General features: G+C 36.4%; 1 protein-coding gene and 2 pseudogenes across 1 annotated transcript; all 3 read right to left on the reverse strand.

Moving 5' to 3' along the window:
- Positions 1 to 357: 357 nt before the first annotated feature.
- On the reverse strand, positions 358 to 1,360 carry LOC101154505 (olfactory receptor 5B3-like; annotated as a pseudogene).
- Positions 1,361 to 5,602: 4,242 nt separating this feature from the next.
- On the reverse strand, positions 5,603 to 6,512 carry LOC101149554 (olfactory receptor 5B2-like; annotated as a pseudogene).
- An 8,295-nt stretch (positions 6,513 to 14,807) lies between these two features.
- LOC101149907 (olfactory receptor 5B17) lies at positions 14,808 to 15,756 on the reverse strand. Its single transcript, XM_004051218.2, has one exon. The coding sequence runs from the start codon at positions 15,751 to 15,753 to the stop codon at positions 14,809 to 14,811; it is 945 nt and encodes a 314-aa protein (XP_004051266.1). The 5' UTR covers positions 15,754 to 15,756; the 3' UTR covers position 14,808.
- Positions 15,757 to 19,013: the final 3,257 nt, after the last annotated feature.

Genomic DNA, 19,013 nt, shown 5'->3' on the forward strand with positions numbered 1-19,013 from the left:
AACTAAATTATTTTTATTGAAACCCTAGCCACATTCCCTTTACCTCTGGCTAATTTTTCACTCCTATGTGTATGTGCTCATAGGAGTCACAAGTATGCGTTTCTGTTCATGGGTTTGTTTGTCACCAGTTTTTACATGTATGTTACTTGTGCCATATGATAGAGAAAATGCATATAAAGAGTGAATAAATTAAGTCTTCCTAATGCATTTTTTGAACTACACCACTTTATGATTTCCTTACGCCATTTTTATTCAGGTATTACATTTCTAATCATTATATTTCCCTTTTCTAGACAATAGACTTTTGAAGAGGTAAGGATATAATTTCTAGAAATTAACTGGAGTGTGGGCCTCAAAATGTCATGAAGTGACTGGAGAATTTCAGAAAGGAATGAAACTAGGTATTATGCATGCTGAAATGTTAAACTCACAATCCTAGAGACAATTTTACCTTCTCAACAATTTTCTTGACTGTACTCTTCACCTTGTTCTTCAATCTTTAGACCACATGGTTCACCATGGGGAAGACAATAGTATAAAACACAGCTGCAATTTTGTCTGTGTCAATGGAATGACTGGAGCTGGGCTGTATATGCATGAAGATAATAGTCCCATAGAAGATGGCAACTGCAGTGAGGTGAGAGGCACAAATGGCCAAAGCCTTCTGGTATCCTGCAGTTGAGTGCATCTTTAGGATGGTGATAAACATCAATAAGTAGGATATCAAGATAACTAGAAGGGCAAAGAGGATATTGAGCTGGTTACATAAACAAGAACCACTCCATTCACATGTCTATCAGAGCAAGACAGAGCCATGACTGCTGGAACCTCACAGAAAAAGTGATGGACTTCATTGGACATACAGAAAGAGACTGAATGTTTCCCCAGTGTGAATGGAGGCATTCAGGAAACCACCGACGTATCAACCTATGGCCAGACATGTACACACACTTGTCATCATGGTGGTGGTGTAATGCAGGGGCTTGCACACTGCTGCATAGTGGCCAGAGGCCATTAAGGCCAATAGTAAATTTACCACACTGGCAAAGGAATCAGAAAAGAATGTCTGAGTAGCCCACACAGTATAGGAAATGATTTTGTCTTCTCTAAGGAGCCCAGTCATGACCTTTGGAGTGACAACTGAAGAGTAAAAAAAGTCTACCAGAGACAGATTACTGAAGAAGAAGTACATTGGATTGTGGAGTTGAGAGTACCAGAGAATCAAAATGATCATCCCCAAGTTTTCAACTACATTGATGAGATAGATGAGAACAAACACGATAAAGAAGGGGACCTGCAGTTCTGGGACATTGCTTAGTCCTAGGAAGATGAACTGTGACGCCTCTGTACTGTTCTACATCAGTGTTATTTGGAATCAGGAGACACCCTATATGAATGAGAAATAAAGGAGCAGAACATTAAAGGCAGTAGAGATTGCAGCGAAAATAAAATGTTTATGTACATTATGTACTATTTCATTATAGCAATAATATGTGTTTCATGATTTTCCATAATGAAAGCATGAACTTAACAACAAGGTTTAGTGGATTAATTATCAATAGAGCCCTAGACTGTTGACTGAAGGATCCATAGAGGTCATCTCTCCAGTTTTTAATTTTTATATATTTACAAACTGAGATTTGGAAAAATTTGTGAATTATCCAACATGATAATTCTGGAATTAATAAATCAGCCAGTTCAACTTTTCCTAGTTTAATAAATTCAGACTTCTACGTTGCCAATGTGCCCACAGCTAGATATTTTTACATCTATATTCCTTGATTCCTCTCAATAAATTTATAAAATTGAGTAGTTGTTACTTTCATTTAGATTGTGAGGCACCAGAGGTTAAGTGTTTTATTCATGTTTACAGAATTATTCATTGGCAGGCAAAGCTTTGACTCCAGACAGAATTGTTACCAAATTTGATTGACTAAATTGCATTTAAATAAAACTGAATTTAACTCAATTTAGAATTATTCATTTTCTCTATTATTTCAAACTCAGTGTTTGTGATTTCACAGTGAATTAACTTAAAGATACATGCGTAGTAGATGTGGTGAGATAACTGGGGCAGTAGAAGAATGTGTAAACCGCAGAGGTGATGCTGAAGGACTGGAGGGCATAGCACTATGCATGGAGCTTGGGCTCTGGGAGGAGGTGCATGTCATTTCTACATGTACAACCTAGGAATCACTGGTCCTAATCTAACTACCTGAACAAGAATTTCTTCATCTACATAAAGAAGGTGGTAATGAGGCCTACCCCAAGGTATTATTTGGAGAATGAAATGAGAGAGTGCATTAAAAAAAGTCAATGAGTAAAATGCTGATTGTTTAGCACAGCCTGATGAGTACTAGTTGTGCTTCTATTATTGGAATGAACTGATGGCCTTTATGTGGTTTGAGAAGATAGGTGGCAACATGTAGAGCTTCAAGTATGGATAATGCTTGAAGTGTTAAGTATCCCACTTTATTTTGCTTTTTTTTTCCCCACACACCAAGTTCATGAGATTTTATGTGCCCCCCCAGTGATTTACACTTAGTTCACGCTCTGCCCATATGATTGGCTGCTCTGTTCATTCCATGTGAGCCATTCTTTTGTTTAATATTTTTTTCTTGGAATCCACAATTTTCTTGAGTTGAAAATTTCTTTTTCTCATTACTGTCATCCTTATAATTGAATCACATATATTGATGGCTGAAAGTTCATAGTTTGTGGATTACCTTTAGCCTGCAGTTGTGTTTTGGTGGAAAGTTTATGTTTAAAATGTTTTCATTTGAATCTGTTCTAGTGTATGAACAGTATTTTAAGTCTTTTTTATTTTAATTTAAAGCTTTTGGAAGCATTTCCATCATTTGCTAAATTCTATTCCCTATTATTGTCCTCCTATTCCTTTACAACTTCAATGTACAACCCTAGCCCAGGAGGGTTTTATGTTTGTCCATCTTAACACACATCACACTTTTAGCATATACTATGTTCCAAAATATAGGATAAGAGCTTTATACATAGCCGTGTGTGTGATTGTGTTTGTGTTTGCAAGCCTGTTCTTAGTTATCAACAAGGCAATTGATAATTGGTGAAGTTATGTGATATTGTACAATTCTACAGCTAGTATAAGGAAGATTTTAAGATTCAAGATTTAAACCCAGTTTTATCATAATCAGAAGCCTGTTCTTTTAGCCACATCACCCTCAACATGTTTAGATATGCTAATAATAATAAGGATGAGATTATGGGATTACAGGAAAAATGTTAAAAGGAAGTTCAGATATTGCTAATTCACTTAGGTTCTTTTGTAGTTCAAAGTAGGATCATTTCATTCTGTATTATTTATTTAATCTCCAATGAGAAGCCAATGGATAGTGAACAAATTGAAATTACTATCTATTCAATCAGAACATCACCTATATGATTTTCTGTTAATATTTTTAGAAAGCAACCTTAGGATGTTTTATAAGTATCACCAAACTCTCTATTGATGGAATTTTAATATTTGTACCCTAGCTTCACCTCAGTGTTTTAGAAAAATATTCAAAATCTATATTTCTGTGCTCAAATAACTCATAGTATGTTATATCTGCCCCATTATTTTTTCAGGAATTAAATTTTTTACAAAAAGTATACATTGAATATAGAAGCTTATCTCGTTCCTTGAAAACAAGGAACAGCCACTCCGGAATAGTGTGTTTGAAATCAGAAATTCTTCCATGAAATAACATAAATATTGTTTGAGAAAGTCTCTTGCAGGTAGGTTCTTCAAGAGGTTCTAAGGACTCAGGCTAAGAACCTCCTCTTCAAGAGGTTTTAAGGACTCTAAGGCAGGGAAAGATGGAGGAAAGACACTAATACACATTCAGGTCATGATTCTATCCTTCCTTCTTTCTATGTCCTTAAGGAGTTATTTATATCCTCCTTATTTGTAAAATAAAGATTATAAAATTACATCTTCCATATAATACACATAATTATGTTTGTAAATAAAAAATAAGAGAAGGTCTCCAAAACAACTTGCTAAGTGGTTATTATTTTTGTTACTTAATATAATTTTAATTTTGGGGTGTGTGTGTGTATTTTTTGTTCCTAACTATAGTAGTAACCTCATAATAAATCTTCACGGCAGAAGAAGATCTGTTTGTACTAACACGTATTAAGATTCAGACGAATAAATGATGACCAAGGAGGCCCATCACACAGCCTGGTCTCTCTAAAATAAAGTTACCTGGAGTCATGTTGACTTTCAGAGGCTAATGCTAATGAACCAGCAGGGAATTATGGAGACATGGAACTCTCTGGTGATGTCCTTCATGAGGGCATCTATAGCTCCTCATCCACTCTCCCAGGAAAGAAGCAATTTAACTACCTGTGGGAATTAAGCAGGATATTTTGACTGTTCACACATATGTTTGTATTAGTTTCTTTTTCATTTTTAATTAATGTATATTTTACAAACATTAACATGTGTATATTAACATGTGTAAAGTACAGTTCTAAAAATTTGCTCATAACATGAATGGTTATGTATTCATGTAACCATTAACATGATCATGTGTAATAAATAACCTCAAGCTTCTTGGTTGTCAAACCATTCTCCCACCCACTGCACCTGGCAAACACAATCTTTTTGTGTACATAATTTTATTTTTGCAAGAATATACTTAACTAGAATCCTAGAATATGTAATCTTTGGTTCTGGCACCTTTCATTTAGCATAGCAAACATATTGGAGGTCTATCCATACTGTTACCTGTAACAGTAGTAGTATATTTTTGTTAATTGACAAATTATAGATGCAAATTATAGAAGCAAATAACTTCTTCACATGTCAGCAGGAAAGAGAGAGCGAAGGGGTTAGAGCCCCTTATAAAATCATCAGACCTCGTGGGAACTCACTCACTATCATGAGAACATCATGGGGGAAACCACCTCCTGATCCAATCACTTCCCACCAGGTTTCTTCCTTGACACACAGGGATTATGGGGATTACAATTCGAGATGAGATTTGGGTGGGGACACAAAGCCAAACCATATCAAGTATATACATTTTTTTCTTCAATTTAAGTTCCTAGAACAGTAATTTGACTAAAGAAATAAATAATATTAGATAAATTTGTTCTAATATTCTAATACCTCAATTAATTATTTTAAATACTTTTTATTAAAAACTAGTCAGATCCCATTCACCTCTGACAAATTTCTCACATACATTTGCTTCTGTTCATGAGCTTGTTTGTGCCCCTGTTAGGCACATATGTTTGCATTGATGGGTGATAGAAAAAATGCAGTGGGACAAGGAAACAAATCAACTGCCATTAGAAAGGTTTTGACAAAAAGGACCCAAATGTTCTTATGCTTTTCCAGCACTATTTTCGTTCATGTAATACATTCTGGACGTATTTTCTTTTTACTAGGCAGGTAAAAAGAAAGGTAAGGCTATTACCTTTTGAAGAAGTAAGGCTATCACAACAGGAATTTAAATGCATTGTGAAAATGCAATGTGATTAATTTCATGGGGAAGTTCTGAAAAGAATGAAACTGGGTTATTATGTACCCTACCATATTAAATCACAGTTCTAGGAACAATTTTGCCTTCTCAACCTACTTTTTGAATGCATTCTTGACTTCTTTGCTCCTCAGGCTGTAGAACACAAGGTTCAGCATGGGGATGAACACAGCATAGAACAAGGATGCCATTTCATCTTTGTCCATGGAATGGCTGGAGCTAGGCTGTAAGTACATGAAGATAGTAGTCCCATAGAAGATGGAGACTGCAATGAGGTGAGAGGCACAGGTGGACAAAGCTTTTCAGTGTCCCTGAGCTGAGTGCGTCTTCAAGATGGTGATGAATATGAACAGGTAGGAGGTCAAGATAACTAGAAGAGCGAAAAAGACATTGAAGCTTGACATAAAAACCAGAATCTTCTTGCTAATGTGTTTACCAGAGCAAGACACAGCCATGACTGGTGGAACATCACAGAAAAGGTGATGGACAAGATTGGACTTACAGAAAGAGAGACTGAATATGTCCCCAGTGCAGAGGGAGGCATTTAGAAAGCCACAGACATAGGAGCCTATGACCAGATGAGCACATACACTGGCTATCGTGGTGGTAGTGTAGTGTAGGGGTTTGCACACTGCTGTATAGTGGTCTTAGGCCATTGATGTCAACAGCGATATTTTCCACCGTGGCCAAGGCTACAAAAAAGAACATCTGAGCAGCACAAGCATTGTATGAGGAACTTAGCCTCCTACCCTCTAAGTAACCTAGCCATGCTAGCCGTGACCCTGGGAGTGACAGTTAAGTATCCAAGCAGAGACAGGTTACCGAGGAAAAAGTACATGGGAGTTGGAGACAAGAGTCCAGCAGGATCAACAGTATGATCTCCAGGTTCCTAGTCAGAATGAGGAGGTGGATGAGGATGAACAAGATAAAGAGGGGGATCTGCAGTTATGTGGCATTGGTTAGACCTACCAGGATGAAATCAATAACCTTTGAGTTATTTTACATGTGAATTTAAAAAATCTCTATTGTAATAAGAAAAAAAGGAAGAGTTGGTAAATTTAAAAGACATTGCACTTACAATGTAAAAAGTTTGTGTTCATGAGCATGCACACACACATACACATATATTCTGTTATTTCATCATTTCATTAAGGCCATAATTTTTTCTTCATGATTTTTTATTCTAAAGCATTAATTTGAGCAAAACAAAACATTTGGCTGATAAATTATTTATGTGGTCACGGACTGTTGAAATGAAGTATCCTCACATCACATGCATAAGTTTCTACTTTTGTACATGAACAAACAGAGGTGTAGTGGTGCAGAAAAAGGCTATGATTTCTCGAAGGTCACATATTTGCAACAAATGCATCTCCCAAATCACATCACCTGAGTGTATAAATAGTTAACATCTATAGCACTCATTCCAAGCATACACACACATGCACACACACCACATGCTTTGTATGTTCAATCTTGTTAATAAGCTGGTTAAAAGATTGAGTATTTCGTGCAAATTTACATGAGTATCAACTGACAGAGCAAGTTTTGAACCTGGGCAGAGTGATTCTCAAGACCTATGCTCTTATCTGAAATTAAATTTAATTTATTTGAACTCAATTCACATTTACTTATTGTGTCTATTAGCCCATGCTTAGGGTGTCTAGTGAAGTAATATATGTAAATTAGGTGTGGTGGGATAATAGCTCAACAGTAGTAGAGACATATGCAACCAACAAAAGCAATTCTAATGAGAAGGTATGGCATTGAGTGTTAGAGTTTGGGCTCTCAGAAGAGGGGTATATACATTGAAGTAACAGCCCTACTATTTACTACTGGAAGACATTGACACTAACGTAACTTCTTTGAACCTCATTTTATCTATCTGTAAGATGAAGCCGGTGGTGGGATCTAACAAAATAAACTATTATGAGAGTTAAATGAAATAATGCATAAAAACCAGTGAGCATGATGTGGGTGTTTTGAAGCTTCAAACTTAACTCACACAATCTTTTGAGTGCTTGCTATGATAATATCATTAGGATGTAATGACGATCTTCATTTTGGTTTGGGAAAGCTGGGTGTGATATGCAGGACTTTCAGGTGTGGGTGAGTAGGAAGCCTGGGGGTCCCACTGTTGTATTTACTTTTCCTCACACAGTAGGTTCATTCAGTCTTCTCTGTGTTTCTCACTGTTCGTCAGCCATGCCACCTAGGAGCCCAGGTACCTTCTGACTATTTTTGCTTCACTTTCCTTCCATTCCATATTTTGAAGTGTGTGCTTTCCCAAAACACATTTCTACTCTTTCTACTCGCATTCCTTAGATAAACTATAGATTTGAGGGGTTGAAAATTTATAGACTGGTGATTTTATTCTAGCTGGCAGGTAAGTGCTCATGGTAAACTCCATGTTTTTTGTTTTTTTAAATTTGAATTTGGATTCTTCAACAGGACATCCATTCTCTGTAGTTAGTCTTCTCTACCATATTCATCCTAGCCACTGTGCAACTTCATTTGACATTCCTGGTCCCTGGAAGGATTTGTGTTTGCCAATTTCCAAATAGTATAGTATAACCTATAACTTTTTATAACACATGCTCTATTCTATGAACACTTATAAGAGAATTATAGATTTAGGCCAGGCGTGGTGGCTCACGCCTGTAATCCAAACACTTTGGGAGGCCGAGTTGGGTGGATCACGAGGTCAGGAGATCGATACAATCCTGGCTAACACGGTGAAAACTCGTCTCTACTAAAAACACAAAAAATTAGCCGGGAGTGGTGGCAGGGGCCTGTAATCCCAGCTACTCGGGAGGCTGAGGAAGGAGAATGGTGTGAACCCGGCAGGCGGAGCTTACAGTGAGCCGAGATTGCGCCACTGCACTCCAGCCTGGGCAACAGAGTGAGACTCCAATTCAAAAAAAAAAAAAAGAGAGAGAGAATTATAGATTTAGATATTGATATATTTCACTTAATCTTCATAACAACATTATATATCAGTACTATTATCTATATTTTACAGATTAGGAAACTATCTGAGGAATTATACTACTTCCTAAAATTACATATGTACTGTGAAGTAGATTCAAGGTTCAAATGTCGGTATGACTGATTTTGCAACCTGCACTTTGAACCGCCACATTGTCAGCTTTTCTAGACATAAAGAAAAGGGTGAGATTATGGTGTAAAGAAAACTAAAATGCAGTATAAATTTAAGTAATTTTGTGAGGACTCACTGGGAGTCTAAAGAACGGTTAATTCAAACTTCTGTTTTGATTTTCTTACAGTGACAGATCGACAGCTAATAACTAGGTTGGAATGACCACTACTCAATCACAGCACCATCTAGCTAATGTTTTTCTCATTCTTTCAGGCACATGGTGTGGTGTTTCATGAATATCTGTGTACTTCCTACTGAAAGAAGTATTTTTGTCATTAAGACTCTAGTCCAACTATTTCAGGAAAATATTCATGACATCTTATTTTCAGCTGAAATAGATCATGGTAGTGCATCTTCCCTACTGTTTTACATGTAGTTCACATCTCACTAAAAATGTGTATGGAATATAGAAGCTTACCTTCCTCCTTGAGAAAAGGTGCTGGAAACCTTGGATTTTGATTAATTGACCTGAAACTGCCAGGGGAGAATGTATGAATTCTGTTAGAGACGCTTTCTCTTGAATACATCAAAGAGTGTTCTTGGAATTGTCACTTACCCTGTGTCAGCCTCAGTTTCCTCATTTGTGAAGTAGATATATGATGATTATTATGATTATTGTTAAGACTTATGCATGTCTCACAGAACTATGCAGAATTGTGCATTGGCTTTGAAAAGCAAATGAGGGAAGGTCTAAAAAACAACTCAGTAAAGGGTTTTCGTATTAATTGAATTCAATATAATTTGTATCCTGGGATGTTTTCCCTGTCAATGGTTGCAGACTCAGAAAAATCTTTCCTTTGCAGGAAGACAAACGTGTACTAACAACTATTTACATTCAGATAAGCAAATAAATGATGAAGAGATCACTGCAAACAGCCTGTTCCTTTCAAAATGAGGTCAAACAATATCATATTGGCATTTTAGGAGCCAGTGAATAGGGCCCAGGGGAGGGTTTTAGACACATGAGAATCTCAGGGGAACAGCTTTCCTTACGGAAGCAACAGGTCCTTATTCCACTTATTCATAGAAGAAGCAATTAAACTACCCATGAATACCTATCTTGTTTTTCTGAGCCAACACATAGATGTATTTGCATTATTTGTTATATTTTTTTTAAATTTAAGGTATAATTTATACGCAGAAAATATAGTATACTTTTTTTTGCGATTTGGGGCAAAAAACATGATCACATAACCACTACCACAATCCAGATTGAAACAAAAAAACAGCAGTTGTATCATACTCCCAAATTCCTTTCTGATCTTTTATAGTCAAATCCTCTTGCCACTCCCAACTCCTGGCAACCATTGATTTTTGTCCTTGTAACCTGCCTTTTTAAAGAAATGCCACATAAATGGAATCTTATAGTATCTATCCTTTGAGTTGGACTTTCACTTAGCAAAATACATAGATTAGATACATCCATTTTGTTGCATTATCAGTACTTTTTTTCCTTTTTCATTCTTGAGCAGCATTCCATTGTATGATGGAGCTAACACAGATAGTAACGTATCTAGTTTTCATTGATTACAATAAAATCTGTTATAAACATCTGCATACAGGTTTTTGTGTGAACATAGTTTGCATTTCAAGTGAGTATATGACTTATACATGGGGGCAGGTGTGAAGAGAGGGGCTGGTCAGGGCTCTATGCTTTTGGCTGTGTGCATGGTGTGGGCTTCCTGGACCCCAGAAAGGTGTTAAGACCAAGTCAGGAAAGGACCAAGAAGATGGACCCCATCTCAAAGTGCCTATTGGAGTTGACTTGAAGGACAGTGAATCACATTTCAGTCATAGGGATGGCTTCCAGAACCTGTGCACCCACCTCAGATGGTATGTTGACCAGTCCATCCTCTCCTGTGCCTTGTAGCTATTGCTGGAGGGGCTGTGTGTGCTGGTGGTAGAGGTGCACTACCATCCTCACTTGGGGGACAGTTCAGTGCCTTTACCAAATGTCACTTCACCTGTCTTTGGTGAGGGCATGGATGGAATGGGGTGGGGGGATCTCAGCCAGACTCATTTTAGAACATGGTCATCAAACTGAGAACCAGAGAGGCTGTAGATGAATTCAGGAAGGTCCCTCCTGCCTTCATGTCAATAATAGGCTGAGTAGGGATGTCCAGGAATGGCCTTCCCGTTTCTTTTTTCCCAGGATGCACAACAGCTACATACCCCAGGCAGGGAGTACAGTCATTCCCTTAATGTTTAAGGTGTTCTTTCTGTGGTTCAGCTGAGAAAGACCACAGGAGACAGTTTGTCCAGTGCCCTTAGTGCACATGAAGATGCCATTCTCATACACAGCACCCCCAGGGTTGATGGTGAGCAGAGGCATGCGGTAGTAGCACATGTTCTCATTGAGATTGAAATTTCCTCCCTGCACCAAGGTGCTGGCTGAGATGGTCTTTGTGCCTTCAGGGTCCCACACCACCACATCAGTATTGGCTCCAGAGATGATGAGGCCCTTGTGGGAATACAGGCTGAGAACAAAACAGTTCTCATCCATCATCCTCCAACTGGGTTTGGAGCATAATCCTGAAATACATAGTCTTGAATGCCATAATGCCCAATGTGTAAATCCCCAAAGATCAAAATCTCTAAACTGAAAGTGGGAAAACTAAATAGGAAATACTCATGTCAGTATATAGTGAAACATAGAAGAATTTCAGAAAGACTAGGGCCAAGTAGAAAATGAGTGTGAACATATGCTCTGAGGAGAACTATGTCCCAAAAGAAAAAGAAAAGCAGCTATTCATTGTGATACAAGACTTCAAAATACAGCTAATGAAGATAAAAATTGGCTAGCTCTTACACACTGTCTTCCATGCAATTGTCCATAATCTATCCCTGTGATACACTTTTTCACGTCAAATTTTCGTCTTAGTTTTTTTTCTTTTGTTCTTTTTAGTTATTTTTCACTATTTTAACTTGTCAGCATTATTTTTACAATTTGAAGTGCTATGAGCTTCATCTTCACATCATTTCCAATATTGGAGGTATAAATCATGTATAGACTTTTTGAGAGTTCTTATTCATTTTATGCATTTTTTTTTTGTGAATGTGACCCCATGAGAGTGCATTATCACAGTTTTGACTTTGTGTGTAAGCATTGTGTGTGTACATAAAAATGTCAAAACTTTCTCAATGAATAGAGATTTCCTTTTTGTACATCTGCATTTGTGAAAGATAAGATTTCTTGAGATGTTGGCTTTTTGAGTCATTGCAGCCTATGCAGTGGTGACCCATTGTGTTTTTGATTTATCTCATCAAAAGACTTAGGTTGTTCCTCATGATATTTCTGATGACTGCAGTTATAAAGCTGGATGCACACAATTACCAAAGTAATATGTATTTTTACATTTCCATCTTTGGTCTATTTTTATGAATATGAATCTGTTATGTTAGACCCATGCAATTGTCATTAGTATACCTGAGTCACAAAAATGTGTGGCTATTGCCTGCTTTTTTGTGTGTAAAGTGGCCTACGAAATGTTGTCACTTTGTAAGGTTTCTTGAATAACCTTCTCTTTAAAAAATGTAAATAAACATCTTTTTAAAAGTTGTAAAATTATTTTTCCAGAATTATTTTTCTGGGATTTTGATCTTTTGGGATTTCAACATTCGGGATTATGGCATTGAGATTGTGTCTTTTGGAATTATGATCAGCTCCCCCACAATCCTTCTTCTCTCGGTGCTCTACACATTTAGAGAAATTTATCCAGTAACCAACTGTAGAAATGATCCCTGAAGGTATAGTCATTTTTTTTTTCTCAAGTGAGCTATGATATTTTGTTTCTTTAAAAATCTGTTTACTTTACTCGTCACATTTTAAAGCACAGATTTAACCACATAATTTTCCTCTTCTTTTAATATCTGTAGTAGTGTCCCCCTCTTGATTTCTGATATTGGTCATTTTTTGCTATGGATTTATAATTTTATTACTTTCCACTCCCCGCCACCAGAGAGATTTTTGTTTCATTTGTTTTCTTTTTTTTTTTAAATTATTGATTTCTGCTATATCTGCTATGCTTGTCAGTTCCTTTTTTTCTGGTTGATCTGTTCAGCGTTTGCTCTTAATTTACTTCTCTTTTTCCAGTTACTTAATGATGGTAGCTTATATCAGTGGTTTGAGACTTTCTTGTTTGCCGCCATAAGCATTTAGTGTGATGAATTTCCCCCTCAGAGTTGCAAAAGGCTTCTAAAGACAAACATGTTTCAGCAAGCTGTGGCCAGCTGATTACCATTCTTCTCGTAATATTACCTCTACCCCCTGCCAAGTGATGTGGGTTAGGAGAGAGTTTGGAGGAGGGTTGTGATGAGATTTTTGAAACTCAGACATCTCTTGCAAAAATTGGACTGTTTTAAATGGCTCTAGGGTCCCTGTTGCTTCTCTCTCATGTGGGTGGCTGTTGGGTTTTGCTTTTGTTTTTTCAAAAGAATAATGAAAACTTTTAAATCACAAAAATAAATAAATACATACATACATACATAAATTTTTGTCCCCCTCAGCAACTCATAAATTTGATTACACTTTATTTTTCTTCATTAAAAATATTACCTAATGTACCTTGCTATTTCCATTAGCTCTTTTGTTTTCTTCAAAGAATGATATAATTTTAGCTCTTACATTTAGGTTTGTAGTCCATTATGAGTTAATTTTGTGTATGATGTGAGACAGGGGTCCAACTTCATTCTTTTGTGTGTAGGCATTCAATTATCCCAAGACTATTTGTTGAAAAGGCTATATGCCCTGACTGAGTCCTTTGGGCCCTCTTACAGGATATCAACTGACCGCAAATGTAAGGGTTTATTTCTGGGTTCACAATTCTATTCCATTAGTCTATATGTCTATTCTTATGCCATTACCATACTATCTTGATTACTGCAGCTTTTGTTGTAACTTTTGAAATTGTGGTGTGAGAGTACTCCAACTCTGTTCTCTTTTTAAAATATTATTCTGGGCTTTTAAATTTCCTTATGAGTTTTAGGATAAGTTTACCAATTTCTGCAAATAAGCCAGCTGGGATTTGACAGGAAGCGTATTTAATCTGAATATCAATTAGGGAATGTGGCCAGCTGTACAATGTTGGTTCATAATCAAGTAATGTTTTCCTTTATTTAGATTTTATTTAACATCTTTCAACTAGGTTTTATCGTTTTAAGAATATAAGCATTGCAGTTCTTTTTGTAATCGTTTTTACTGTGCATCTTATTTTTGATGGTTCTGTAAATGGAATTTTCTTCATTTTATTTTTAGATTACCTATTGCTAGTATATAGAAATACCACTTATTCTGGTATGTTGTTATTGTATCCCTGACACTTTACTGAATTGATTTATTAGTTCTAATAATTTTTAGGGGATTACTTATGATCTTCTGTTTTTTGAGACAGAGTCCCGCTCTGTTGCCCAGGCTGGAGTCCAGTGGCACGATCTCAGCTCACTGCAACCTCCGCCTCCTGGGTTCAAGCGATTCTCCTGCCTCAGCCTCCCAAGTAGCTGGAACTACAGGCATCCACCACCATGTCTGGCTAATTTTTTTGTATTTTTCGTTGAGACAGGGTTTCATCATGTTGTCTCGCCTGGTTTTGAACTCCTGACCTCAAGTGATCCACCTGCCTTGGCCTCTCAAAGTGCTGGGATTACAGGCATGAGCCACTGGGCCAGGTCATGATTTTATATTTTAAATAGCAAACAGAGATTCTTTTATTTCTTTCTCTCAGTTCAAGATGTCTTTGATAGTCATAGGCTAAGTTTAAAAAAAAAAAGAATTATCTCTGCCTTTTAATTCTAATATATTATTATTCTAATATAGTTATTTACCATTTATAAATTGTCATATGAACAAGCTGTACCAAATACCTAAAATTATTAATGCCTGAAATATTAGTTTATTAAGAAACAGTAATGACTTATAGTTGGCTAAAATATGACAAGAGACAACACATATTTCATTAAACTCCATGAGAAATTATCATCGTATTTTTCGAACTCGTGGATACTTAGAACTGTTTCTCAACTAAAGACAAAAATAATATTAGATGAAATTTTACATTCTATATACCATATAGCATTTTAACATTTGAGTTATTGTATAAAGTAGATCTAAGTGAGATAAAATAACGTTGTGATGATTTTGCATCATTAAAAGACTGAATCTAGAGAACATTTTGCCTTCTCAACAACCTTCATGAATGCATTCTTCACGTCTTTGTTCCTCAGGGTATAGACTATAGGATTGAGCATGGGGATGATCATAGTGTAGAACACAGATGCAATTTTGTCTGTGTCCATGGAATGACTGGAACTTGGTCGTACGTACATGATGATGACAGTTATATAAAATAAGAAAATGGCAATGAGGTGAGAACCACAGGTAGATAAAGGCTTCTGGTATCCCTTACCTGTGTGCATCTTAAGAATGGTGATCAATATGAACAGATAGGAAATCAAGATAACAAGAAGTGCAAAAAAGACATTAAAACTTGATATAAGAACAAGAATCAACTCACTAATGTGTTTCTCAGAGCAGGTCAGAGTAATGACTGCTGGTTTGTCACAGAAAAAGTGATGAATCACATTGGACATGCAGAAAGAGAGGTGAAATGTATCTCCAATTTGGATAGAAGCATTCAGAAAACCAATGACATAACAGCCTATAGCCAGACAAGCACACACACGTGTTGTCATGGTGGCGGTATAATGTAGGGGGTTACACACTGCTGCGTAGCGGTCATAGGCCATTGAGGACAAGAGGTAATTTTCCACAGTGGCAAAGACTGCAAAAAAGAACATCTGAGCAGCACAGGCACTGTAGGAGATGGCTTTGTCTTCTATAAGCAACCCAGTTAAAACCTTTGGAGTGACAGCTGAGGAGTAACCAATGTCCACAAGAGACAGGTTACTGAGAAAAAAGTACATGGGAGTGTGGAGATGAGAGTCCAGCAGGATTAATATGATCATCCCCAGGTTCCCAGTCAGAGTGATGAGGTAGATGAGGGTAAACATGATAAAGAGGGGAACCTGTAGTTCTGGGGCATTGGTTAGACCAAGCAGGATGAATTCACTCACCTCTGTATTATTCTCCATGGATGTTATTTTAGAACCACAAGATACTCTGTAGCAAGGAGAGATAAAAAAGAAAAACCCTGTGATGAACAAAACAGAGTTGCACAAAACTGAAATGTATGTGTTATTTTATTATAGCAATGATTTGTTTTCTATATTTCCTAGATCAAAATTATGGATATGAAAACACAATTTAGTGGATAACTTATCTATACAGTAATAGACTTTTGAAGAAAAAGGGCCTTCGTGGATCATCTTTCCAGCTTCTTAATTTTGTGTCTGAGTAAATGGAGTCATACGAAGGTGATAATGAGTTGTCCAACGTCACATGCCTGAAATGAATCTATCTCCCAAATAATATGTTTTTTGAATCTAACATCTTAAACACACTTATAGTTGTCCCGTGCCAGATGCTTTATATGTACATCCTCATAGAATTCTCTCATTAATCCTATTATTTAATTAGTTATTATTACCAATTTATACATGAAGTATCTTGGTAGAAAAAAAGAGTTTGAATAATTTATTCAAGATTACACAAGCACTAGTAGATAGAACCAAGCTTTAGACACAATCAGGGTGGTTCCCGACCTAAATTAAATGAATTAAAATTCTTTTAATGAATTTGATTTATTTTAAATGTTAATCTATTTATATTTACTCATTCTGTCTATTATACCAAGCATAACATATGAAGTTGCATAGTAGAGCAATGCACAAATAAATGCATACTAGATGAAGTGGAATAAATGCAGCATTAATGTCATGTGCAACCAACAAAGCCAATTCTGCAGAGAAGATATAGCATTGGGTATAAAATCTAGGGCTCTAAGAAGCGGTAGATTTGTATTAACTCATAAGCCTTAACATTTACTACTTGGGAGACACTGGTCTTAATCTAACTTCCTTGAATCTCATTTTATCCATTAGTCAAATGAAGATGATATTAGGACTCATGTCAAGAGATTATTTTGAGAGTTAAATGAGATAATGCTCAGCTGTTGGCATAATGTGGGCACTCAGCACAGTCCTGATGAGTGCTAGCTATAATATTATTATTAGGATGGAATGGTGGTGCCTATGTTGGTGTAGGAAACGTAGAGGTGACACACAGGGCTGAAGGTGTGGGTGGGTTTTGAAGTTGGCAGCTTTACTCTGTCTGATCTGTATTTTCTTACACACTATGTCCAGTCTTTTGTTTCCTCCAGCATTTCTCACTCTATCCATTCTTTGCCAGATGAATGACTGTGTCAGCCATCTCACATGAGAACCCAGGGATCTTCAAGTCCTGTTGTGTTTAATTTCTCTCTTTCAAACTACATTTTACCTTGTGTTGAAACAATCCCCTTTTATCTTAGACACATTCTTCCTGTCATTACTCTCAACACTTAGCAGGATATGAGATATTGAGGGTTGGAGGTTCGTAGTCTTGGGGGCTGACTGTAGGCTGCAGATGTGTTTATGCACAATCTTTTTATTTGAATTTGAATCTGTCGGAAGGACATTCATTTCCTGATAACCACTATTGATTGTCTATCATTTTTCTCCTGCCCCCAGTACACATCAGTTGACACTTCTAGAATTCAAATTATTTGTTTGCCAAAAAACTACCCACATAATAATATGAGCTATAATTTTTATTGTTTTTCTTTAAAAATTTACTATGTTCTATGACAACTGAAAGGTTCTCACTGTATCTACCTGGATAATCTAGGATAATCCTACCATCTCAACACGTTAATTTAATCACCGTGCAGTTTGTAAAAAAATCACATAAGGCCACATGTTTATGGGTTTCAGGAGTTAAGATATGACCACCTTTGGGGAACATTATTAAGGCTGCCCTAATGAGTATGAATATTATATATCATAGGTAAATTATCTCTAGAATCAGAAATGGTTGAGACATCTTCACAGATCACACAGCCAACTTCCTAATTGTATATATGAATCACCAGAGGAGCAGAGAAAGTATTAAATTCTCAAGTTCACATATCTGGAATACATTCATTTTATAAATCAGATCTTCTAAAGTTACTAGCAGCTTAGCCTTTGTACTTATGCACCAGTTTGTTTCATGAATGATAGAGAGATGATAGATTGACAGACATAGATATCAGAGCATGGAGAGAGAGAGAATTTATACAGACAGATATATAACCCCATTTGCTGTTAAATATTGGGAGATTAGAGGAGTTTTGTACCTTCCTCATATTCTACACTTAGTAAGATAAATTCAAGATTCAAACATGTCTAACCTATTCCAATTTCTGTGCCTTTAATCACTGCAATGTCAGATTTTCTAGATTAGCAAGTAATGAAAAAGTGAGATTGTGAGGAAATGATAGTAAAAATGGAATAGGGATCTTGGTAGTGTCATAATAATCTTTCTGAAGTCTACTGAAGAGTTGTTGCATCCTGTTTGGGGGAGCTATTCCTTCAGAGACAAACCAACACATAATAAACCAGATACATTTACCACCTACTCAATCAGAGCATCATCCAGCCTAGGATTTTCTACCATCTTAGGGAGAGCAGCACGGCATTTCATAAATATCACTGTATCGTCTGCTGGTTAAGTTTTCTTTCTTTCTTTTTTTTTTTAACAATGAATGCTAGACCCACTTCCATGTTTTAGAAAAAATGTTCAAACAAGTAGATCTGAGCTCAAAAACTCATACAAGATGTAGCTGCCACACTGCTTTTGCATCAATTACATATTTCACCAAAAGTATATATTGAATATAGAAGCTTACCTTGCTCTTTGAAAAGAAGAAAAAGGCAGTTCTCAATTGTGAGTCTGAAATCAGAAATTCATTCTTGGGAGAATGCCTAAATAACATTGGAGAAATTCTCTATCATGTACTTTTCAGAAATGTTCAAGTTTTTTGAGGCATAAAGAGGTGGAGAAAGAATTATTAACATGGAGTGCTAACTCAAACATGTCATTTTTCTATGTTGTATCATTTTTTTGTGTTGTGAAAGTCTGAGTTCAGGTTTTGCATGTACCATGGGTTTTTCTGTGAACTTGAAAAACTTATTTATTTTCTGCTGAGCTCAGTTTCCTCATTTGTGGAATAGAAATGAGAAAATGTTTTCTCCCACAACTTCACACAATTGTATCTATACAGAGAAAATGACAGTGGACCTATACAGACCTTAGTAAGTTGTTATCCCTTCATCATGAACCAATACAATTTTTATCTTGGGAAGTTTTTTTCTGCCTTTGGTTGGAGAATCACTGCAATATTCTCAGTTTCAGGAAAGACCAGATTGTGCAC

Source organism: Gorilla gorilla, chromosome 9 (genome assembly GCF_029281585.2).
Source record: "Gorilla gorilla gorilla isolate KB3781 chromosome 9, NHGRI_mGorGor1-v2.1_pri, whole genome shotgun sequence".
Classification (NCBI taxonomy): domain Eukaryota; kingdom Metazoa; phylum Chordata; class Mammalia; order Primates; family Hominidae; genus Gorilla; species Gorilla gorilla.